The sequence below is a fragment of the Lygodium microphyllum genome, chromosome 11 (assembly GCF_053477565.2).
Source record: "Lygodium microphyllum isolate KBCC chromosome 11, Lygodium_microphyllum_v1.1.10, whole genome shotgun sequence".
NCBI classification, from domain to species: Eukaryota; Viridiplantae; Streptophyta; class Polypodiopsida; order Schizaeales; family Lygodiaceae; genus Lygodium; species Lygodium microphyllum.
This window is the reverse complement of record NC_141145.1, coordinates 47,830,614-47,855,106: the sequence shown is the minus strand read 5'-3', so window position 1 is coordinate 47,855,106 and position 24,493 is coordinate 47,830,614. Positions and strand designations below refer to the sequence as shown.

Here is a 24,493-nt window from a genome sequence, read left to right as displayed (position 1 = left end):
ACATTTAATGTGCATGTTGTTGCGGAAGGATTTCTTTGGAAAGGTTGCAAGCTATGTTAGTGTGATTGAATTTCAAAAGAGGGGGCTACCACATTCTCATACTTCGCTAGTTTTAGAGCTATCTTTCAAACCTTTTGAAGCACATCACTATGATAGACTAGTTTGTGTTGAGTTGCTCAATAGAGTTAAGTTTCTAGCCTTATTTGAGACAATTTCAAAGTGCAACATTCATGGCCTTGCAGAGGATTGAACCCCAAGAGTCCTTGTATGGATAAAGGTAGATGTACTAAAGACTACTGCGAAAATTAGTGGACATGACAATAGTTGATAGTTCTGGCTATCCCATTTATCGAAGACGAGATGATGGAAACTTTGTGATCATAAATGGTAATGTTATCGAATAATCAATGGATTGTTCCATTCCTTTCTTAAGTAAGAAATACAATGCACATATAAATGTGGAGGCGTGCTCAACAGTTGCGGCTGTTAAGTATTTGTATAAGCATGTGTACAAGGGGCATGATCGTGTAACCGTCAAATTTTGTGTTGGGGTTGATTCAGCACGGAATGGTGTTGATGTTCACGAGGTGGACAAGATTCAAAGTTATTTGGATGCACGATATGTTTTTGCTTCTGAGACATATTGACAGATCTATGATTATGCATTACACTATGAAAAGCCTAATATACAGCTTTTGCAGGTTCAATTACCTGGTGAGAACTATGTGGTATTTCGAGATACATATAGTATACTAGATGTTGTGCAGAATGAAGACCTCTAGAAAACTACTCTTACTAAATGGTTTGTGTGCAACTGCGTTCATCCAGAGGCTAGGACTATTAACTATCAGGACTTTCTAGTGTATTGGGTGTGGAATGCATGACATAAGATGTGGACTAGGAGGAAGAGTGGGAATACATGTGGTTGAATGCATTTTGTAGCACCTACCTGTGGTGAGCTCTACTATTTGCGGATGCTTTTAACAGAGTGTCGAGGATGTACTTCTTTCGAAGATTTGCGTACTATTGATAATGTGATCTATGATACTTTTAGGGATGCTTGCATTGCAATGGGCATGTTGGAGAGTGATGATGAATATGTTGTGTGCTTAGAAGAATCTGCCTCTGTGCAAACTAGTGCTAAACTCTGTACTTTGTTTGTTGCAATTTTGGTCTTTTGTGAGCTAGCTCGGCCTGGCCATCTATGGGAAAGTGCCAATGGTAGAGGATATCATGTATATATTGCAGCTACAATATGTGCATGCCTCTCTTGGTGTTCTACAGCATGAGGCATCTAACATGGCTTTGTTACATCTGTAAGACCTTTTGCGCCATGTAGGGCAAAGACTCTCTGATTTTGATGGGTTGCTTAAACCTCATCAACCAAACTCACAATTGCATGCTAGCCCTCTTTTGTAAGATGAATATGCAGATAACACATCGAAACGACATAGGATTTCTGAATCCATGGAGGGAATGTTGAGTGAGAGACAAAGAATTGCATTTAGTGCAATTATGGATAATGTTGACACAGATACTGGGGATATATTCTTTTTTAGTGGTCCTGGTTGGTCTGAGAAAACTTTCATGTATAAATGTTTACTTGAGAAGGTGCACAATGGTGGGCATATAGCGCTGGCAACAACATCATGTGGCATTGTTGCATTGCTTTTACCAGGTGGTCGTACAGCTCGCTCATGATTTAAAATCCCAGTAGAATTAAATAATAGATCCACCTGCAACATTTCTGTTCAAAGTGAGCTTGCTCGGTTATTGAGACAATCGAGCCTTATTTTGTGGGATGAGACTCATATGACCCATCGATATGCCTTTGAAGCGGTTGATAGAACTCTAAGAGATGTTATGAGTTGTAATAAGCCATTTGGTGGAAAAGTTGTTTTGTTTGGAGGGGATTCTAGGCAGGTATTGCCGGTTGTGGTAAGGGGAACACGTGAGGATATTGTTAATGTTGCATTATGTTACTCTGATTTATTGCATTACATAGGGGTGTTAAGGCTATCTGGGAATATGCGAGTATCAAAGACTGGTAGTGTAGTGGACAACGGGTTCATCTATTAGATTCAAGGAATAGGGGATGGAGTGGGTATAATCGAAAGTTGTGATAAGTTGTGTGTTCCACCTAGCATGGTATTAAAAAAGCAGTCTATTGAAACCTTGATTGATAGTGTCTACAGTGACGTGTCCAATGTGGGTGACTACACATCGTATTTTAGTGAGCGGGCTATACTTGCCTCGCCGAATATAAAGGTGGCTACTTTGAATGATCATGCATTGCAACTGATGCTAGGGGAGGTCATGCAGTATTATAGTGCGGATTCGATTGCAAAGACTAACGATTCATTTTTGTACTCTGTTGAGTATTTAAATACATTGGACCTTGGAGGTGGATTTCCTCCTCATTTATTGCTACTGAAGATAAATGCACCTATTATTATTATTAGAAACCTAAACCCAAGAAGGGGTATGTGTAATGGTACACAGTTGATATGTAGAGCTTTCAATAGGAAAGTGATAGATGGTGAGATAATAGCAAGGGCAAATGTGGGCGAACGAGTTTTTATTCCCCGAATTACTCTTATTTCCAATGTTGCACAATTGCCATTTACTATGAAAGGGAGACAGTTTCCCATCCGGTTGGCATTCGCTATGACAACCAACAAGTCACATGGGCAGACTTTGTCCATTGTTAGGCTTTATCTAAATGCACAAATATTTACGCATGGTCAGCTGTATGTTGCATTTTCAAGGGTAAAATCTTCGCATGGTGTGAAAGTCCTATTGGGTGAAAATGATGGGGATATGACCACAAACATTGTATACAAGGATGTTCTTTGAAAGGTGCAGTAATGTGCATTGCTTTCTTTGTGGAGATGTAGTTATTGACGACCATGTAGGGACACTAGTTTTGCATATATGTGAATTACTCTCTGTGCCCTGTTTGGTTGGCATATACTCTCTTGGAAGTAAATTATTTTTTATATTTCACTATTTATTTAACTTTTGTAGATGCCTACCCTAGAGTGGCAATATTACCCAGCTTCTAACTATTAAAAGGAGCTACAGTACACGTTGCGCACAATAACGAGTGATGACATCATAAGAAGGACACTTACAAGGGTCATTGAGCATTTATATGATGATGTTAATATTGACATCAAGCTTCTAATTTTTATTGAAGTTGTACATTGTGGATACACACAATGTTTTCGGGTGCATATGTACAAGGTTGACCATAAGAAGAGATTTCAATGCTCTCGTATTGATAAGATACCGAGGCATTGGTTCAAGTATGGGCTCAAGGATTTGGGTTGTTTTGTGATGTTGCATCAACGTTTGTCAGTACCTATGGAATGGTTCACAAATGTTCGACCAGGTATTATTGTTGTTGGGATGAAATTTCCACGTACTTATATTGTGATTTTTGTTTCAATGCAAGTGGTAAAGAGAGAGGTAGGACTATTGCACTGCCCATGAGATTACCAATGGAAACCGTGGGATCATTCCCTGCTTCGCCTTCACATGTTTTGCTCAAGGAGAAAGATTTTATTAATGATTCCTCAAAGAAGAGGAAGCTTTCTTTCTATTAGGCATATTGGAGACATTGTCTTTTTTTGTTGGCATTTGGCCATTTACCTATGGTGCTTGGAAAAACTTGGGTGCCTTATACTTGGCCTTTGTGGCTTCATTTTGACTAGGTCTCTTATAGAAATTCTTTTTGTGGTGCTTGGTCTTTGTCTTGATTATGGCCCGTTTCAGTATAAGGTTATTGTTCCACATACTTATATTGTGATATTTGTTCCAATGCAAGTGGTAAAGAAAGAGGTAGGACTATTACATCGCCCATGCGATTACCAATGGAAACTATGGGATCATTCCCTACTTCGCCTTTGCAAGTTTTACTCAAGGAGGAAGATTTTTTACTGATTACTCAAAGAAGAGGAAGCTTTCTTTTTACTAGGCATCTTAGAGAGATTGTCTTTTTTTATTGGTATTGGTCATTTGCCTATGGTGCTTGGAAACACTCGCGTGTCTTATACTTGGCCTTTGTGGCTTCATTTTGACTAGGTCTCTTATGGAAATTCTTTTCGTGGTGCTGGTCTTTGTCTCATTATGACCCGTTTCAATATAACGTCATTGTTTCTAAGTATTGCGCAAAGCAAGCATGTGATTCCTTACATTGATGTCAAGGGGAAAGTTTGTAAGTATGGTGCATGGAAGAGATTGTTTCTATGTTTGGCATTTTGTGTTACAAATTTTACAAACTACATTTAGTTTAAAGTTTGGTGAGAGAGAGAGAGAGAGAGAGAGAGAGAGAGAGAGAGAGAGAGAGAGAGAGAGAGAGAGAGAGAGAGAGATCATATTGGAAATTGAGAGGGGAAATAGGAGGGAGAAAGAGGAGAAATGGATTATTGAGCGAAGTTGCCATGCGATAGCACAATAACTTCGCACGTTGTTGCCGCGAAGCGGCCTAGCATTCCGCGTGCATGAAGTGTGCACAAAACACTAGTTACACATTATTTAACCATGTTGAGTTAGGTAAACATTGCACCTTCCCCCACATTGGTCCTATGACTACCTTAGTACTACTATTTTACAATGTTGAATGTTGTTTAATTGTTTAAATATTAATTATGATTAGTGTTAATGAATTTGGCTTATTTAGAGAAACTAAAAAAGTTATGCAAAATTGAGGAAAACAGACTCTTAGGTGACCATGCAACACGTTCAAAAAAACAAATGGAGGGTTTTTCCAAGAACATCTTTCTTTAAACTAAAAGTCACATGTGGGAAAGCAATCTATGTCATGTTAACATGAAGAGAGAGCGATGTTTGAAACTTTGACCATTCTAGACATTGATGGATCTCTTTCAACTACCTTTTATTACAAGGTACTTCATCCATATTATTTACTTAATCACGTATATGTTTCTCTTTTATGTTTGAAAAATGTGCAATAAGGATACGTGTGCAATCTTGTTAAGGATGAGCTTTTGCACTTGTTATCTATATTCCTTCTATAACTATCTCTCTTACTTCTCTATTTCTCTCTCACTCTCTCTTACAAGTTCATCTCCCCTTCTCTTAATTGTATAAACAAATTATAAAAAGCTTTATGGCTCAACCTTCTTATGAAAACTTTAACAATTTCAAAATTAAAATTTTATTTTTGACCTTTATCATCTTATTGACTAAGTAAGTACGATGACCTTTGTGAGACACATTTCAAATGCCAAAAAGATGAAAATTTTCCATTTGGTCCCTTCCCAAGGGGCATATGAAAAGGAATTCCATGATTGCCATGCTCTTTTGACAACTTGTTGACCTATGCAATAGGCATATTGGATCTCATTGTCCAAGTTTGGTGGTGGGATGGGGGACATTGATTGCATTCAGGCCAATTGTCACACTCATTATTGAAGGTGATTACCAAGTTTGTAGGATAAAAGGAAATCATGTTCTATGTGAAAATGAGCTAGAGTATTTTAACTATTGGTAATGGAAAACACTTTTTAAACTTGGTAAAAAACCCTTGAGCATTGCTAGTGTGTAAAATTTTAAATAAATTTTTGTATGTATTTTAATCGTATTAAAACTTCAATGACCCTACATTTTAAAATTTAGAAACCTTCTATCTAAATATTTTTTCCATGTTTAATTCTTTGCTTAATGTTAGACCCCAATTTTTTGTAAACATTGATCTCAACATTAGTGCAGAACATGTAGTTGCTAGATAAGAAAATCATCTAGAAAAGTTTGTAGTTTTAAACTTGTTACGATATCCTTAGTGACATGATAAACACAAGTCAATAGACTTGAGCATGTTACGCTGATGACTATTCCTTCTAATTTCTAGGTGTAAGTCCACATTATAATGGAATCCACGAGAATATACATTGGATACCCTTGAGGAGAGAGCATCTGAATATACATTGAATAGTGGAGCTCCAATTGCAACATGCCATGTCAACAAGATTTGGCTTGTTCCTTAGATACCCTAAAAAATGAGGATACTGAGATCACTTCTACAAGTTATTGTAAGAGTTGAGATGCACTTGTTCACCTACCATATTTAGTTGATCAAATGGACTCATCTAGGTAAAATTTTACTTGCATGTGCTAATGGGGTTGTAGACTAGTTGGTTTGAGTGTGAGTTGACATGTGTGTGGGGTTCAAATCCTGGGGGCTATGCTCTAGTGGCACAAACTCTCTATTCACATCTAAAATTTGTAATGCATCTAAAATTTTACTTGCATGTGTTCTTGCTCTTAGGATAAGAGGGCCAGCATTTGAACACCTAAGGTTTAGAACATTGGAATTCACCATGGAGGTAATTTTTGCACATTTGTGAGTATCAATGTGTTTGCAATGTCTGTCCCTATTGGAAAAACAAAGTTTTTCTTGTGCAATGTAGAATTCAAAAGCTAAAAATCCCATTATTCTTTTGTGGACTTTTTGCGCATTACGGAAATGTTTGATGAGCTTCGATCATTGCCAACTTCGACCATCACGAGCTTAGGATTTTATTTTCAAGCTCTCCTCACGTGTGTGAATCTAGAGCCTTTGCTGATGATCGAGTGGGTCCGATACATGCCGGAGCACCACCCCAACCCTATTGAACACATGATGCTCTTCTATGATGGGACCCTAGGGTGTGTTAGGAAATGTTGTGGCCCTCTTACCCTATTAGGGGAAAGTAAGCCATTGCCATCCTTGCTTGGACCGACCGGGGGAGTAGCCCGACCTACGAGCGTATTGCCCCCGACCCCCTCTGTCCGTGTGTGCGCGTGTGGCTGCAACAGTCACAAGCCATAGCCCGCCATCGTCGATCGTACCGTCAGCCATCGGCTTGCATTTGCCGTTCCTTGATCCTTCACGGCATGCCACTCGCATCTGGAACAGCAGTGCAGGACTCCTCATGGATCGTCTCGTAGCATGGCCGTGGATCGCCTTCCTCCTCTGCTTCATTTCTGTCGTAAGCTGCCAGGACAGCCCTAGCACTCGCGGCATCGGTTCTGCACAGGTGGATTCGCAGCAACTCGCAGCAAGCAACAGACCAGGTATCAAAATCAGTTATGGCGACGCAGCAGGAGTCACAGCGAAGGTGCAGAAAGAGAGGATCGACAATTCCCCGGTGCACGATGGTGGTATCACCAAGACGGCGTCCAAGGGGCCTAGAAGAGTGGCCGTATCCACTGTTGCCCTCCTCACCCTCGTCATGGCAGGGGCAACAGGTTTAGGTGCGTTGCCATTTTTCTTTATGGACTTGCAGGCACAATGGGCCGGGATATGCAATGGTATTGCTGCAGGTGTAATGCTAGCAGCTAGCTTCGACCTTGTCCAAGAAGGACAAAGGTACGGTGGAGGCACCTGGGTTGTTATGGGCATCATTGCCGGAGGATTCTTCATTCTTTGCTGTCAGAAGGTAAGACACATGCTGTTGATTATCTCATCTCGTTTATGCTACTGAGGCCTTGCTGACACAGAATATACTATGTCCATCATTCTCTGGAATTAGTATTGCGAGTGGTAACCCTTACTAAAACTATGAGATACTTTGCGTAAGTTTTCTCAATTCAGATCAGTGCACAGTGTATCTAGGTTTGGCTGTTGCCGTGGACAAAGATAAGCATTGTTAAGATGCATACGTGGGAAATATTGCAGTTTCTGGAAAGATATGGTGAGGTCAGCATGTTGGATCTCAAAGGAGCTGATGCAAAGAAGATGATGTTGGTTATTGGGATCATGACACTGCACTCTTTTGGTGAGGGTTCAGGAGTGGGAGTCTCGTTTGCTGGCCCTAGAGGGCTTCCGCAGGGGATTATGGTTACACTTGCAATTGCAGTGCACAATATTCCAGAAGGATTGGCTGTGAGCATGGTTCTGGCATCTCGTGGCATTTCTGCTCAAAGTGCCATGCTTTGGAGTATTTTCACCTCCTTACCTCAGGTAAAGCTAGAGACGTATGCTTTATTTCTTATGTTTTTGATGTTCCAGATCGTGGATTTGAAGTATGTTTTATAAATGAATGGGGCCTAACAGTGGCAACGACATTGAGCTTCTTTCGGTTTTTAGTGGATGTTAAAAGTTGTGAAATCTATCCTGTTATACTTATACCTTCTCACTCAGCCACATAACTGTATTCAGAGCCGGTGATAAAAAAGTTCAGTTTGAAATATGTAGAATCTCACAGAGTGTTTCAGCCTCTTTCAACCCTGACCACTGTCAACTTCACTCTTTCATGTAGTTGTCTTAGCAGTATTTCAGTCACCAAACAATGTCGTCTGATCCTGTGCAAGCCCAACTATTACCTCACAGCACAAGTTTCTTCCCTCCTGTCAAAAGATTTGTGGGATGATGATGCTTATGAAAACTTAGAGAGTATGTTGGTAGAGTGGACACTTCAGCATATCCTTTGTTTTGCCTAGTAACCCCTAATTATTCATGAGATGAGCTGTTGTGAATGGATTACTTGGGAAGCACGATGATACTTGCAAGCATGATAATAGAGTGATAGAGACCCCTCTAGGGCGTGATGGAGTGCAGGGTGATCTTTGTTGTTGCGAAAACAACTTGAAAGAGAAAAGGGCAAGTACACGTACTTAAAGAATAACAACAACATAGGATAGCTTGGAACTATTTAAATTGGTTAATGAAGTATTGGAGAAGGGAGTTCCTAATCAGCTTGAAGGTCATTGTGATGATTGCATTTGCGTAATTTTGTGGGTAAGATCTTGTCATGACTTTCAAAAAGGTGAGCTAGACACACTTGGAAATCTACAAGAAAGAAGGATATAGTTCATGCCTTTCTACATGGAAACATTAACGTGGAGCAAATCTTGCTATTAAGATGGATCATTGGAGTTTAGGCAAATAGAATATGTTTGTTAATGCAATACCTCATCAGCCATAAGTGCTTGGAGGAAGTCATTATATTGTGATCTAGTGAGAATGAGGGAGCAAGTTGGGAGAACTTACAACATTAAGATTTGATGCCTCCTTATTTTTGATGAAGAAAAAACAAGTGAGTGTTGTGAAAGGCTTTTTAGATAACTTAGGAATCTCATAACTATTTCTTGTGCAGGTCATTGAGGACTTGTTGCTACTACACATGTTTTGTTTGTTAGATGACCAATTGGGCAATGGACAAGAGTTGTGAAGAGAACAATAAGAATGAATGTGAGCAATAGTGAAACATGTGAAGATATGGTATGGTTTTTACAGAGAGAATTTGCAAGAGTGTATGAACACAACTAAAACATAGTGAACTCAAACAAAAACGTGATAGAAAGAACAAACAAATGAATGAATGAATTATGATAGTGTACAAATGTAGGGAGCTCAAGGAGCTTAGATGTTCGTCGATCATTCTCTCGGACAAGGGAGGATGTTGGAGAGTATTGCTCTTCGAGAATGGATCTTGAGTGCAACAAAACCACTAATAATGATGTCGATGTAGTAGATTGGAGTCGAGGGAAATGAAAATGCAGCTGCCGAGGGTCGACTGATGTTCTGTATTATGTCATGGAGCAACTAGCAATCATAATGTGACCTTTGGAGATGATCTAGAAAAAGGTGATAGTTGCAATAGATAATGACTATGCTAGATAGTAGTTGAGAACAAAAACCATAGCCTCTAAAGTGGGGTGATGGGTGGTAGATTGCAACACGTAGAGATGAAACTAGATGTTGTAGCTAAAAACATAGCAGTTGGGAGTCCACTAAGGACAGGCTTTAGTAGGTGGATGATAAAGAGCATAAGGAGCTTGAAGTCATTTAGAGAAGTTGGAGTTAGCACAAGCAATAGGGGTAGCAGGCAACAACATGGGGTTTCATCTCTTGGAGAGTGGTTGGTAGCACCAAGGACATGATAGCAACTTGCAGTAGGTGGAGTTGGTTGGAGAGGGTAATGATGATGGAGTAATTGAATGAATTGGGAATGGATATGGATATCCACAATATGTCCTTTTATTAAAATTTTTTGGGCATTTATCCTACTATCATAAGAAATATTCTATTTAATGAAATAGTTCTCTTTGGGGCTATTTTTTTGAAACTAAAAAAATAGGACTTAATCCATAATAATTTTATTTGAATGATGTTCTTAATGTTGGTGATTCAACACTTCCTTTGAGGTCGAAAAAGATACCCAAGTGGAGTGAGAGGTTAGCTCTGCCCTTTGACACACTGCACTCGAAGTCTCAAAGAGACTAAAGGCATCGGGTCAAGGATTTTTTGATAGACTTTTGAAGAAATGCTCTAAATACAAAAAACATAAAATCAATTGTATGACAAAGCACAAATTGGTAAACATAGAATATAGTTAGAGTTAGGGTAACTCAGAGACAATGAACGCAATGAATAATAAAGTGAATGATTATTGAATATATAATGCTCATGCAACAAACACACTATGTAATGAATACTAAACCTTGAACTCTCATATCTTTCGGATCAAGGTAGAGGTTATGAGTTGAAGAGTGTGTTGTATTCCAAAACAAATCTTGAAACGCAACAAGATAGCCTCCATGTGTCAAACACCAGCAAATGCAACTAGAAAGGTTGGATCTGATGTAGATATGCAGTGAGAAGAGAGAAAGACAAAAAATGCAGATACTTGAGAAGAGGTAAATTGGGCGATAACTAAGAACAGTAGACGATTGTGCAAGAAGTGTAGGTGATAATTGGAAGAGAGATAAATTTAACAAATGCAGGGTTTTGGATGATGGTGATAGCTCTAGATGTTGGCGTCAGTAGCATACACAATGTTTTGACTACAAGCAACAACTCTAGGGTAACATGCAATAGCTCTAGGATGTAGATGATAGCTCACAGATTGAGATGAAGGTTGAAATAAGGTGCCAAATGATAGCACACAACAAGGGGAAGGTTTGACTGCAATGTCCATGAATGGATTTGGGCAGCAAAGACACAGTTTTGAAACCTACAAAAACGAGATTGAAGGAGAGTGGTGGACTGCATGCCTATTTATAGAAAGTTTGAGGCACCCAAATTAGGGTTTGGCATGTGGGATATAGTAACTATTTAGGATCACGTTAAAAAAAAAAAGAGGTTTATTCATTAATTAAGTAGATTTTGGGGGTGCTTAAGTTAGATTAATGCAATTTTAGGTCAATACTCCCTCTCAAGCCTGAATTGAGGCAAAAGAAATAAGCCCTTGGGTTTATTTTCTTTTACCCCAAGGCATTCCATCCCAAACTAGCTAGGGCATTGGGCAAACGGTGCATGTTTGTTGTCCATGTCAAAAGATGACGTACCAGCGCTTAAGTTAGATTAATGCAATTTTAGGTCAATACTCCCTCTCAAGCCTGAATTGAGGCAAAAGAAATAAGCCCTTGGGTTTATTTTCTTTTACCCCAAGGCATTCCATCCCAAACTAGCTAGGGCATTGGGCAAACGGTGCATGTTTGTTGTCCATGTCAAAAGATGACGTACCAGCGAGACAGCAGGGTTTGCGGGGAGGAACACGGAGTGAACTCGACAAACATGGAGAAGAGAAGAAAAGAAAGAAAAAAACTCTGATGAATTGAATGATGAAGATTTGAATCATGGAGTGAATGTGATACAAGGAAACAAGGGTGCTGTAGCACAAGGAAGATGATGAAGACAGCTACGAACCACGAATGGCAATGTCCTTTTGAAGGGGTGTGAGGGTAGTGGAGAGGTTGGAGAGAAGAGGTGACGGATTGAATAAATCAGCCGTAATGAATGAATGAGAGAGTGGCCTATAAATGGGCACAATCAGTCTAGGATGGTGCCCCTTTTTGGAGCTACAAACCCTAAATGCAAAAACGCAAACTGCGGGTGAATGGTGAAGGGTTTCTCAACACCCTCTCTCAGGCCCAAAAAGGGGAACGAGAGAAGAGTGAGATGGAGATGCAATGCTACATGCTGAAGAATGCCCATGCAGAAGGTGCCACTTGGAGAGTATCCCTTGTGGGGAAATTGTTTACTTGCCCAAGCGCCCTAGTACAAAGATGATGAAAACATGCAATGTATAGGAGGAATGTCGGGCTTTGTGTGGTGCCAAAAACCATAAGGATATGCCCGTACTCGATCTCGGGAGGTGGCTCCATGCTGACCAAGTGACCAAGGCAAGAAGAAAAGAGGAGGAAGTAGATGTAGAGGATCCCTAAGATCCAAGATTTCCATCAGAAAGGGAACTTGCAGTAAAGACCAGTAGACAGAGTGAACTGGAGAACTCGAAATACAACCTCGGGAGAGAAGCCACTAGCTCCGTGCATCCATGCTCGAAGGCCTCGTCACCAAGTCGCGGCTGAACCTCCGAGATCCGGATCTAGGTGGTACCTGAAGATCCTGGGTATCGGTAGAAGAGATGACTGGTCGAAGAGAGCCACCCCAAGGATGGGTGAAGAACTTCATGTGGAGTAGGTTCCCCCTTTGAGGTGGGAGGTGGAGGGGCCCCCGTTGAAGTCAAAGAAGTAGATGCCTCCACTGAGAGCAAAGAAATAACATCCCCCTCTGAATCCCCCTTTGAAGTAGATAGGGAATCCAAAACACAGACTTCGAAATGTCTGATGACCAAGGAAGTGTGGCCGGTCATGTTGAAGAAGGTATTTGGGGTGCCGAAGAGCTCCCAGAGGTAGCGTCTCAAACCTGAGTAGTCGAGGGTGGGAAAGGAAGGGTCTCAGAATGAGGAAGAGGTGGGTAACAGTTGCTGTCTCTCAGTGGAGCGGATTGGGTAGCCGAAGAAGAGGGAGTTGAGCAGCCACTGTCGCTTGAAGGAGTGGATTGACGAGGAGACGGTATCAAACAATCGTCTCTCGGTGGAGCGGACTGCAGAGCCGTAGGTTGTGGAAGCCATTGTATCTGAAAATAAGTGGGAGAAGACTGCTGCTGGCATTGCGACGATCTCCAGGAGGTCGTAGCGCCAATCGATCCTCCATGTGCTTGAAAGGACTTAGTGTCCATCGGATGCGTCTTATTGACTTGAGCATAGTACTCTGATAGCCGATGCAGAATGCTCTCTGTGGCCTAGAAAGGAGAGGTGGCACAAGGAGTGTCTGGTGGAAGACGCATGTACTCCGGGTGGGTGGGGAGCAAAGGTCGAAGTCGGCAAGCATTGGTGGTGTGTCCGGTGATGCCACAGTAGGAGCACCTAGTAGTCTGGACATCTGTTGGTATAGAAGCCATGGATACTAGTGTGCCTTGCTGAAGAAGGAAGAGGTCAGCCACCATGAACCACGAACCGCAATGTCCGCCTCAAGGGGTGTGAGGGCAGTGTGAAGCACAAACCGCAATGTCCGCCTTAAGGGGTGGAAGGGTAGTGGAAGGGCTGGAAGTGAGTTGCGAGTGGGAGGAGGATGCGACCAACAGTAAGAGGTTGCAACCAGTAGAAAAACGCAGGTGAGGAGAGAGACTAAAAACGCAAGCAGGACAGCTTACAAGAGAGAGAAAGACTAAAAACGTAGGCAGGACAGCTTGCAAGAGAGAGAGAGGCTAAAAACGCTGGCAGTAGGACTGTGATGGTGTGGCAGGCTATACAGCAGCAGGTCTGCACAGGAGTAGTAGTCGCCTGGCTGGAATCAGCTCCAAACTGCCTGAAGAGGGCTGGAAATCAGGCGCCAACTAATGGAGACAGCAATGGACAGCTTCGGCTGAGATGTCCTCTGCAAACAGGGTGTGGGCAGCAAGCTGAAACACCTGAAATTTGCAAAAACGAGATTTTGATGCAGCGGAAGAAGAAGACAAGTGGATGCCAAACCCGCCACCGGTCTTTGCCTTCACTGGAGTGGAGGATCTTTTCCACTAGGTGAGCAGATCTAGCTCTGAAACCATGTCAAAAGATGACGTACTAGTGAGATAGTAGGGTTTGCAGGGAGGAACATGGAGTGAACTTGGCAAACATGGAGAAGAGAAGAAAAGAAAGAAAATAACTCTGATGAATGGAATGATGAAGATCTGAATCATGGAGTGAATGTGATACAAGGGAACAAGGGTGCCGTAGCACAAGGAAGATGATGAAGACAGCCACGAACCACGAACCGCAATTGTGAGGGTAGTGGAGAGGTTGGAGAGAAGAGGTGACGGACTGAATAAATCAGCCATAAGGAATGAATGAGAGAGTGGCCTATAAATAGGCACAGTCAGTCTAGGATGGCGCCTCTTTTTGGGGCTGCAAACCCTAAATGCAAAACGCAGAAACAGCCTATAATGGGTAGCATCGGCAAAGGAGAATCGGAATGAGCGGCAGCTTTCCAATTCGGGTCCATAGGAGTCGTAAGAGACTTGCGTTCCTTCATCTCACACGTTGTCAAGAGCTCATATACATACCGTTGCTAGGAAATAAAGAGACTTGCGTTCCTTCATCTCACACGTTGTCAAGAGCTCATATACATACCGTTGCTAGGAAATAAAGATCCGCCTTGGAGATTGATAGATCTCATGACCTAGAAAGAAATGAAGAAGTCCCACATCTATCATCTCAAACTTCTCATGAAGTGCCGCCTTCGTTTGCTCAACCATCTTGGTATGGTCACCTGTCACAATCAAGTCGTCAATCTAAAGGATAAACAACACACGACCTGCACCCAAGGTGTGAACATAAAGCTGGGGTTAATCTTTTGGAGGAACGAGTTAATCTTTTCATTCCAAACATGGGGAGCTTGCATAAGGCCATAGAGAGCCTTCCTCAACCTCTACACCTTACCATCAGAAGAATTGAAGCTTGGAGGGTGCTAGACAGAGATCTTTTCCTTCAACGCCCCATTCAAGAAGGTAGACTTTTTGTTGATAAACTGGCCATCTCCTATGGCTAGCCAAGTCAAGCACTGCACGAATAGTAGCCATCCGAGCTGTAGGGGCAAAAGTATCATGGAAGTCAATGCCAGGGCATTGTGCGAAACCTTTACCAACAAGGTGAGCCTTGTGCTTGTTCAACGGGCCATGCATTGCGATACTTGGTCTTGAAGATCCATTTGACTCCAATGATCTTCGTATGAGGAGGCTTCGGCACAAGATACCAAGTGCCATTTCTCTTAGTCGACTCCAGCTTCAGCTCCATCGCTCGCCGCTAATGATCACGCTGTAAAGCCTCCTTTACGGAGGTGGGCTCCTAATCCCGCATGGCATGAGTCATCAAATAGTAATTAGTATACACAAGCTTTGTGTGGTGTGCTTGGATCATTCGAGAATGCTGCGGGCCATCTTGTGGTTGCCACTCCTCAAGGACCCCCCCTCAATCCTTGCATCACGAAGAGTGTTACGAGCCCAACAAGGAGGCCGGATCTCTGTTAGAGATCATAGCCTGTTTAGGCAGCTGCACAGTCAGCAGCAGCAGTCGGACCAGCAGCTGCAGTCGGACTGTGCAGTCGGACTGCCATGTGGCAGTTTGACTGCCTGCAGCCGTTTTTACCAGGCTGCGCCCTATTTCTGGCGCCCCGTTCTAGGTGGTTTTTCGCCTATTTATTGTCGACGACTTCAGCAGTCTACCCATTCTTCTCTGTCGCAGATTACAGACCGGTGCCGTGCAGATTTCTGTCTCTGTTCACAGATTTCAGACAGCAGATAGTGCAGACTGCAGCAGACTTCGAGGTGGACAGCAGGTCGCATCATCGAGGTGGAGACACACAGTCCAGCACACTGCGCCCGTGTATATCTTTGTATTCAGCATTCTTTATACAGCAGATCTTCATTGTACACTGTCTCTTTCTCTCCCTTTTTCTCTCTGCGTTCTCTCTCTCTCTCAGTCCTACGCTTCCGCACCGCTACACTCTGACATGGTATCAGAGCAGTGTTTGAGGGCTGACTGAGCGCAGAATCAACCTGAAAAGGAGTTTCCATCGCGACACAAATTTGCGTTTTTTGCGTTTAAGGGCAGACAGGGGGGCTGCGCCTTGGAACAAGGCTGAAACGAGTGTGGGCGCACAGGAAAGGAGTACAGGTGGTGGGTTTGCTGCTGTTTACTGCTGTTTGACGCGGAGGAAGTTTGAGTTTTCAGCCTACAAGTGCAGGTTTTGCTTTTTCATCGCCTCCGGCGGGTGAAGAAGGTTCAGGACGCGGAAGAGCCTTAACAGGCTGAGTTTTCCCAGTCAGAGGGGGCTGCTTTTGCGTTTGTGAAGGCATTGCAGGTGAAGATGTCTACAGAGATGGACTTGGAGTTCCAGGCGATTATGGACCAGAAGGTGCCTGTCTTACCGGCTCTTCCTACAGATCAGAAGCTCGACGGCGACAACTACCGCATTTGGCGTGTCATGATGTTGGCCATTCTTGAGTCATATGATTTGGCGGAGTTGGTACAGGAAGATATTGACCGGCCTTCGGTAAGAGATGAGTCCAAACTCTCTTCCGATGCTCGTGCGAAGTTGGCCAGGGCCCAGTCTCATTGGGACAAACTGAATGCCAGGATTCGATCCTTTCTCTTTCTATCATGCACTACAGCCGTGATTGCTCACATTGAGCACTTGATGGTAGCTCGTGAGATATGGCTGGAGCTTGATCAAATGTACAATCGGATGACCCTGATGAAGAGGGTTTCTTTGGAGGTACAGATGCGGACCTTGTCCGTCAATAAGTCTTCTTCGCTAAGGGAACACATTAACAAGCTAAGGCAGCTACAGATGCAGGTTCAGAATGCGGGGAAGCCAATTTCCTCCGAAGACATGGGGATCACACTCTTGTCCCAGTTGCCGCCACGATTCGGTACATTTTACTCTGCCCTTATTGCTTCGGGGCGAGAGTCTACTCTTCGGTGGGAAGAGTTGGTTCCTATGGTCTTGGACCAAGAGGAACAGTTAAAGGGACAGAATGCTTCCAAGACGGAGGCGTTGACAGGTCAAGCCTCTCAGAAGAAGGGGAAGGACCAAAAGAAGAAGAAGGGGGATAACAAGTCCAAGAAGGACAAGTACAAAGACTCCACATGCCATATTTGTGGAAAGACTGGCCATTGGAAAAAGGATTGCCCTGACAAAGACTCGAAGGACACCAAGAAGAAGGAAACCAAGGATTCTGGAGTGGTGGCTGCACCCTCATCAGCTGCATTTCTACATTTAGTTGTCATTGAGGACGCTTCACCGAATGCTTCTGATGTTGCGATGGCGGCTCCCCAATCTCGAGAGTGGATTATTGATAGTGGTGCCTCACGGCACATGACTCCTTCATCAGATGGTGTTGCCCAGCTGCGACCTTCGCGTGGGCAGGTTCTCATTGGAGACAGCTCTTCAGTTTCTATTGCAGGTCGGGGTAAGATGCAGCTTATTCCGGATGGACGAGGTGGCACCCATACCTCAGAGGTTTTGCATGTACCAGGATTAGGGTACCATCTCCTTTCAGTTCATAAGATTTGCTCCCTTGGTCTTTTGGTGGAATTTGACAGTTCTACTGTGCGAGTTCTTGATCGTGAATCAAGGAAGGTTCTATCATCTGGATATGAGGAGAACGGCATTTACAAACGGAAGTCTTCCACTGCCCTCTCTTCTCTTCTTCTTACCTCACAGTCACAGTCTGAATTATGGCATGCTCGGTTTGGTCACCTGTACTATGACTATCTTCGGAAGGCGTCACGTGGACAGCTTGTTCGAGAGTTGCTGGATATAGTGGTGAGCCAGCATCCATGTGTCTCCTGCATACGGGGGAAGCAGCATCGGGATGCCATTCCCCACAGCTTCGCGGCGGTCTACTTCACCGATGGAGCTAGTATCTACGGATCTATGTGGCCCTATGAGGAATGAGTCCCTGCGTGGGAGCTCGTACTTCATGCTGATCGTGGATGACTATAGCAGGATGACATGGGCCTATTTTTTGACACTAAAATCAGAAGCTTTCTCGCACTTCAAGGATTGGCTTCTCTTTGAGGAGAACCGATTAGGCCGGAAGTTGAAGACCTTGCGATCCGACAAGGGAGGTGAATTTGTGTCTAATGAATTTGCTCGGTTTTGTGCAGATAGAGGAATTCACCAGGAGTTTGCTAATACCAATACTCCTCAAGAAAATGGTATTCTAGAACGGAAGAACCGCAGTGTGATCGAGATGGCGCGCACCATGATGGCGCACCGACAGACCCCTCAGGTTTTGTGGGCCGAGGCTGTGGCTACTGCAGTCCACATCCTTAATCGATCCCCTACTTCGGCCGTGGAAGGGATGACTCCATTTGAGGCTTATTTTGGGACGAAGCCAGATGTTTCTTACTTTCGGGTCTTTGGGTGTGATGCCTATGTTCACATTCCCAAGGCTCACTGTGACAAATTTGAAGCGGCTTCCCGAAAACAGGTATTTGTTGGCTATAGCTCTCAGTCCCAAGGCTACCGACTGTATGATCCCGTCAAGCGGGATGTATATACTAGCCGTGATGTGCGGTTTGTGGAGGTTCCGGCTTCTTCAACGGGTGAGGAGCATCCCGTTCTTGGAGATCCAGGGGAGAGTTTGGCTCCTTCTACAGTTCCACTGGAGCCTGTGCCGTTTGATTATGATTCTGTTTCTGACACAGAGTCTACTGTTCCACCGGATCCTTCTGAGAAGTTACCACCGGTGGACATTCCAGAGTCTTCTACTGATGGAGAACGACGAGGGGAGGTTCGGCCTCCTCCTCGCTGGGCCCGTGACACACTCCGTGATTCAGGGATCGAGGGGGTTCTTGAGGAGTGGGGACCGCAGGATGGTCCGCGGCGGTCACGGAGGCACCAGGCGCATTCTTCGGAGCTTGTTTGCTCCAATTATTGTTTGATGTCCCGAGTTATGCAGGATCGAGAGCCCACCTCCGTGAAGGAGGCTTTACAGTCCGCCCCATGGAAGAAAGCTATGGAAGCTGAGTTGGAGGCTATTGAGAGGAATGGCACTTGGTCACTTGTGCCACGCCTCCCGAAGAAGAAGGTGATTGGAGTCAAGTGGGTCTTCAAGACCAAATATCTCAGTGATGGTACTTTGGATAAACACAAGGCTCGCCTTGTTGCTAAGGGTTTTGCCCAGCGCCCAGGGATTGACTGTCATGACACCTTTGCCCCTACAGCTCGTATGGCAACCATTAGAGCTGTTCTTGCTTTGGCTGGCCATAGGAGATGGCCTGTTTATCAGTTGGATGTGAAGTCGGCCTTCCTGAATGGTGATTTGAAGGAGGAGATCTACGTTGAGCAGCCTCCTGGCTTTGGTTCTTCAGATGGGAAAGTCTACAGGTTGAAGAAGGCCCTGTATGGTCTCAAGCAGGCCCCGTGAGCTTGGAACGAGAAGATTGATTCGTTCCTCCAGACTCAGTTGGGATATCGGCGGTCCAAGGCCGATCCGCAGCTGTATGTTCACACTTCCGAGGATGGTTGTGTGCTGTTTGTATTATATGTTGATGATTTGATTGTCACAGGTGATGATGCACAGCAGGTCAAGGAGACAAAGTCAGCTTTACATCGGACGTTCGAGATGACGGATTTGGGGCTACTCCATTTCTTTTTAGGCCATGAGATTTATCAGTCTCAGAGGGGGATCTTTCTCTCCCAACAGAGATATGTACATGAGCTCTTGGTGACTTTTGAGATGGAAGATTGTCGAGCCCTCTCTACTCCTATGGATCCGAACTGGAAGGCCACTTCCCATTCAGCTTCTCCTTTGGCGGATGCTTCCCGCTATCGACAGTTGATAGGGTCTTTGATTTGGCTTCTCAACACGAGGGTTGATCTATGTTTTGCTGTTGGGCTCTTGGCAGGGTTCATGAGTGAACCTCAGACGGTGCATTGGCATGCTGCTCAGAGGATACTTCGGTATCTAAGGGGGACGTCTGATTTGGGGATTCATTACCCCGCAGGGACAGATGGGTCAGATCTTGTACTTGCAGGTTGGAGCGACTCGGATTGGGCTGGTGACGTGGACCACAGACGGTCTACAACAGGTTACTGCTTTACTTTGGGTGCAGGTGTTATTTCATGGAGTAGCAAGAAGCAGCCCATGGTAGCCCTTTCGTCTACTGAGGCGGAGTATCGGGCCGCATCTTCCACCACATGCGAGGTTGTGTGGCTTCGGAGATTGTTGGAGGAGCTTGGGTGCCCCCAGACTCGTCCTACATTGCTGCGATGTGACAATGAGAGTTGCATTGCCTTGGCAAGGAATCCTGTTTTTCATGCCCGGACGAAGCACATTGAGATCCAGTACCACTTCATCCGAGAAAAGCTTCTGGATGAGACCATCACTGTGGAGTATTGCAAGACGGAGGATAATCTTGCGGATTTGTTTACGAAGGCGCTTCCTCAGGCTCTACTTCGGCAACATTCCCGATCCCTCAGGCTTCTGCCCTGTCCAGGCTCTGAGAGGGGGTGTTAGAGATCATAGCCTGTTTAGGCAGCTGCATAGTCAGCAGCAGCAGTCGGACCAGCAGCTGCAGTCGGACTGTGCAGTCGGACTGCCACGTGGCAGTCTGACTGCCTGCAGCTGTTTTTACCAGGCTGCGCCCTATTTCTGGCGCCCCGTTCTAGGTGGTTTTTCGCCTATTTATTGTCAACGACTTCAGCAGTCTACCCATTCTTCTCTGTTGCAGATTACAGACCGGTGCCGTGCAGATTTCTGTCTCTGTTCACAGATTTCAGACAGCAGACAGTGCAGACTGCAGCAGACTTCGAGGTGGACAGCAGGTCGCATCGTCGAGGTGGAGACACGCAGTCCAGCACACTGCGCCCGTGTATATCTTTGTATTCAGCATTCTTTATACAGCAGATCTTCATTGTACACTGTCTCTTTCTCTCCCTTTTTCTCTCTGCGTTCTCTCTCTCTCAGTCCTACGCTTCCGCACCGCTGCACTCTGACAATCTCGTCTTGTCGCTCTCCATCTACTAAAGTTTCTGGAAGGTCCATCGACTATTGGGGCGCAATCGGTGAGTCCGGTGGCTGAGAACCAAGTTTCTCATTTGAAGAAGAGTCCTTAAGAGGCACAGGCTCCAAAGGAACAGTTGGTGGTGACTAGTTATCACTAGGATCTCCAAGAGCAGGGTGTTCCTCACCCCCCACTGAGGTTGGAACTTCCACGAATAGAACATCACGGCTCGTATAGACATCTGGGTTAATGGGATTACACAATCGGTAACCTTGAGATTGCGAGCTATAGCCCACAAACACTTGTCTTTTGGAAGTTGCTTCAAAATTGTCACGCTATGTTTTCGGGATGTGAACATAGGCGTCGTATCCAAAATTCCTGAAATAAGAAACATTTGGCTTAGACCCAAAGTGTGCCTCATAAGGGGTTATACCAATAATAATAGAAGTAGGGGATCGATTAAGAATGTGAATAGACACTAAGGTGTGTGTTGGTGCTGCATCATAATATAGGCCATCTTGATCACACTATGATTCTTCCGCTCCAATATGCCATTCTCGTGAGGGGTGTTTGTGTTGGCAAACTCCTGGTGGATACCACGATCTGCACAAAAATGAGCAAACTCATTAGAAACAAATTCTTTACCCTTATCGGATCGTAAGATCTTTAGTTTCCGGCCCGATTGTTTCTCCTCAAAGAGCAACCAATCCGCAAAGTTGGAAAAAGTCTCGGACTTCAACTTCAAGATATAAGCCTAGGTCATCTTGTTGTAATTATCCACAATTAGCATGAAATACAAGCTTCCTCTAAGGGACTTCGTCCTCATTGGTCCACAAAGATTGGTAGAAATAAGCTCCAAGGGTGCGAAAGATCGCCTCGAAGCCTTGTTGGGAGTAGCATCACAAGTTTGCTTTCCACGGATACAGGATACACAAGGTTGTTGGCTCACCACAATATCCAACAAACCTCCAACAAGCTATCCCTTAGATGCCTTCCATAGGTAATCATAGTTGAGGTGGCGAAATTGAGCATGCCAAAGCTTGGATTGAGTTTGAGAGGTAAGAAGAAGAGAAGTAAAGGTAGAAGAAGACCGCAACTTATAAATTTCATTCTCCTTATAACTTGAAGAAAGAACCTATCTTGATCCACAATCAAGAATCTGAAAATAATCCACATCAAATTCAACCAAGAGGTGGAGGGCACAAATCTTGTGCATCGAAAGTAGATGGTATCCCAAGGCTGGCACATAAAGCACCTCGGATGTATGGGCATCACCTTGCCCATTTGGAATAAGATGCATGCCACCCTGTCCTTGAATAGGAATAGAAGAACTATCACCAATGAGAATCTTGCCATGCGAAGGTCGCAAATGAGCAACGCCTGCTGAGGAAGGAGTTGTGTGTCGTGAGACACCACTCTCAACAATCCACTTCTGAGTGTATGGGGTTGTCAATGCAGCATCAGAGGCCTTTAGGGTCAATGTCTCAACCACTTTCAAGTGGAGGAAAGTAGTTGATGAGGGAGCAACCGTTGCTCTAGAATCCTTTGAAGATTTCTTCTTCTTCTCCTTGTCGGGGCAATCCTTCTTTCCAGTGACTTGTCGCGCCATAGATGTGACAAGTGGACTCCTTTTCCTTGTCCTTCTTTGATTTGGTCTTCTTCTTCTTTTGGTCCTTCCCCTTTTTTTGAGAGGACTGACCAACCAAGGTCTCAGATTTAGAAGCATTGGTCCTTTTTAACTATTGCTCTTGGTCCAAGACCATAGGAACCAACTCCTCCCATTGAAGAGTCTTAGACTGCCTTGAAGCAATCAAGGCAGAATGAAAACCACTGAAATAGGGCAGTAACTTTGAAAGAAGAGTTATTGCCATGTCTTTAGAAGTAATCACCTTCCTTACATTTTGTACTTGCATTTGAAGTGCCTCAGCTTATTAATATGCTCCCACATAGAAGATGACTTGTTGACACTCATGGTCCTCACCTGCACTTCCAAAGAAACTTGTTTCATAATGGTCATGTGATTATACATCCGATCAAGCTCCAGCCGTGTCTCTCGGACCACCGTCAAATGCTTGATATGAGAGAACATCTGTAGTGCACGAAAGAAATAAAAATGAGCGAATGCGAGCATTGAGTTTATCCCAATGTGCTTGAGTCTTTACCAACTCCATCTTATCAGTTGAAGAGAGTCGGGACTCGTCTTGCGAAGGACAATGAATAGCCTTTGTAACAAGCTCCGCCAAATCATAGGACTCCAAAATGGCAAGCATCATAACCCGCATGATGTGGTAGTTCTCGCCATCGAGCTTTTGATCTAATGGAAGAGCTGGTAACACGAGCACCTTTTGGTCCATGATTGCACGAAACTCTGTCTTGGCCTCAGAAGACATCTTCACCTACAATGCTTGCACAAAATACAAAAAGAAGCCCTCTTTGATTGTGTGAATGCAACTTGCTAGGGCTCTTTGCTGCTCATCCTGCTCCTCCACCCGTCGAAGGCGATGAAAAGGTAAAATCTGCCCTTGAAGGCCCAAAATGCAGCCTTCTTCTTTCTCTAACAGAAAAAATCAGCAGCAACTTCAGCAAATCTACTCCTTTCTCGCATGCCCACACTCGTCTCAGCCTTGTTCTGATGGGCAGCCCTCTTGCTTGGCCTTGAACACTGAAGATGCAGCCTTGTGTTGCGCTGAAATCTCCTCTTCAGCAGGTCCACCCTTGGTCGCAGTCCTTAAATTCTCTGATACCATGTCAGAGTGAAGCAGCACGGAAGTGTATGACCAAGACAAAGAGTGAACAGAGAGAGAAGAGAGAGAGAGAAAGAGATGACGAAACATAGAAAATCTGCAGTGAAGAATGCTTTATAAGGATGCAGATATGTATATAGGTGTAGAGAGTATTTCTGCGTATGTCTCCACCTTGAAGATCTCACACTCGATGAACCGGGAGGGTAGTCTCCACGGTTTGTAGCGTGGAAACTTGAGAATTGAACCGAGCAAGAGTGTGGAGATTGGGGCCAATAAATAGGCTGCAAATAATACATGAAATAATGCAGGTCGGCTGCATTAAATGCAGCTGTTGGACAGTAACTGTCTGACTTGCTGTAGACTATCCGACTTGCCAGGTGTCACTTGCCTGCTTGCTGCTTGTTGACGTCATTTGCCTGCCACATGGACTGCTTGGTACAATTGCTGAAAACTGCTCAGATTTGAATTTGCCTGGCCAGGGAATGCCAATCTCTAACACCCAAAGGTCACCACTCCTTATCCTATTTCTTTGTCATTATTCAAAGCTTCCACGAATCATAAGTGACTTGTTGACATTGTTGGCACAAACTAACTCTCTCTTGATATTAGTGATTCCCATGTACCTCGATCTTGAATCAACCCAGACTTGTCTCTTACTTGTTGTACTTAGTTGCTCTCACCAACCTTAACAAAATGCGTGGCAAATATGTTCTTTCACACTTCAAAAGGTATGATGCATTTGAATACATCTGTCCTTAGTCCAGTTGAATCTTGATATGTGAAAGTAACGCTAGAGGTGCAAAATTGATCCCCATTATTGCAAAATGCAATACATGCAAATGTCAGGCTCAAATTGATTTGATTTGCTGTACAAAGCCTCACGAAAATAAAGGGCAATGGCTTTGATCCTTGCTATATGCATTCTATTAAGTCCTTGCTTGGCATTTTTCTTATTTTGCCCAT

The 24,493-nt window shown here is 44.1% G+C and overlaps 1 protein-coding gene across 2 annotated transcripts in view; it reads left to right on the top strand.

Annotated features, from left to right (window-relative positions):
• Nucleotides 1–6,695: 6,695 nt before the first annotated feature.
• Nucleotides 6,696–24,493, top strand: part of LOC148028790 (ZIP metal ion transporter family) — a 29,279-nt gene continuing 11,481 nt past the window's right edge. The window contains exons 1-2 of one of the 2 annotated variants that reach the window (XM_087687580.1): nucleotides 6,696–7,445; nucleotides 7,622–7,969. In XM_087687580.1, coding sequence (XP_087543706.1) covers nucleotides 6,939–7,445; nucleotides 7,622–7,969 — 855 coding nt within the window. In that variant the 5' untranslated portion in view covers nucleotides 6,696–6,938. The remainder of the gene's footprint in view (nucleotides 7,446–7,621; nucleotides 7,970–24,493) is intronic. The other variant, XM_087687581.1, reaches the window with a different exon arrangement.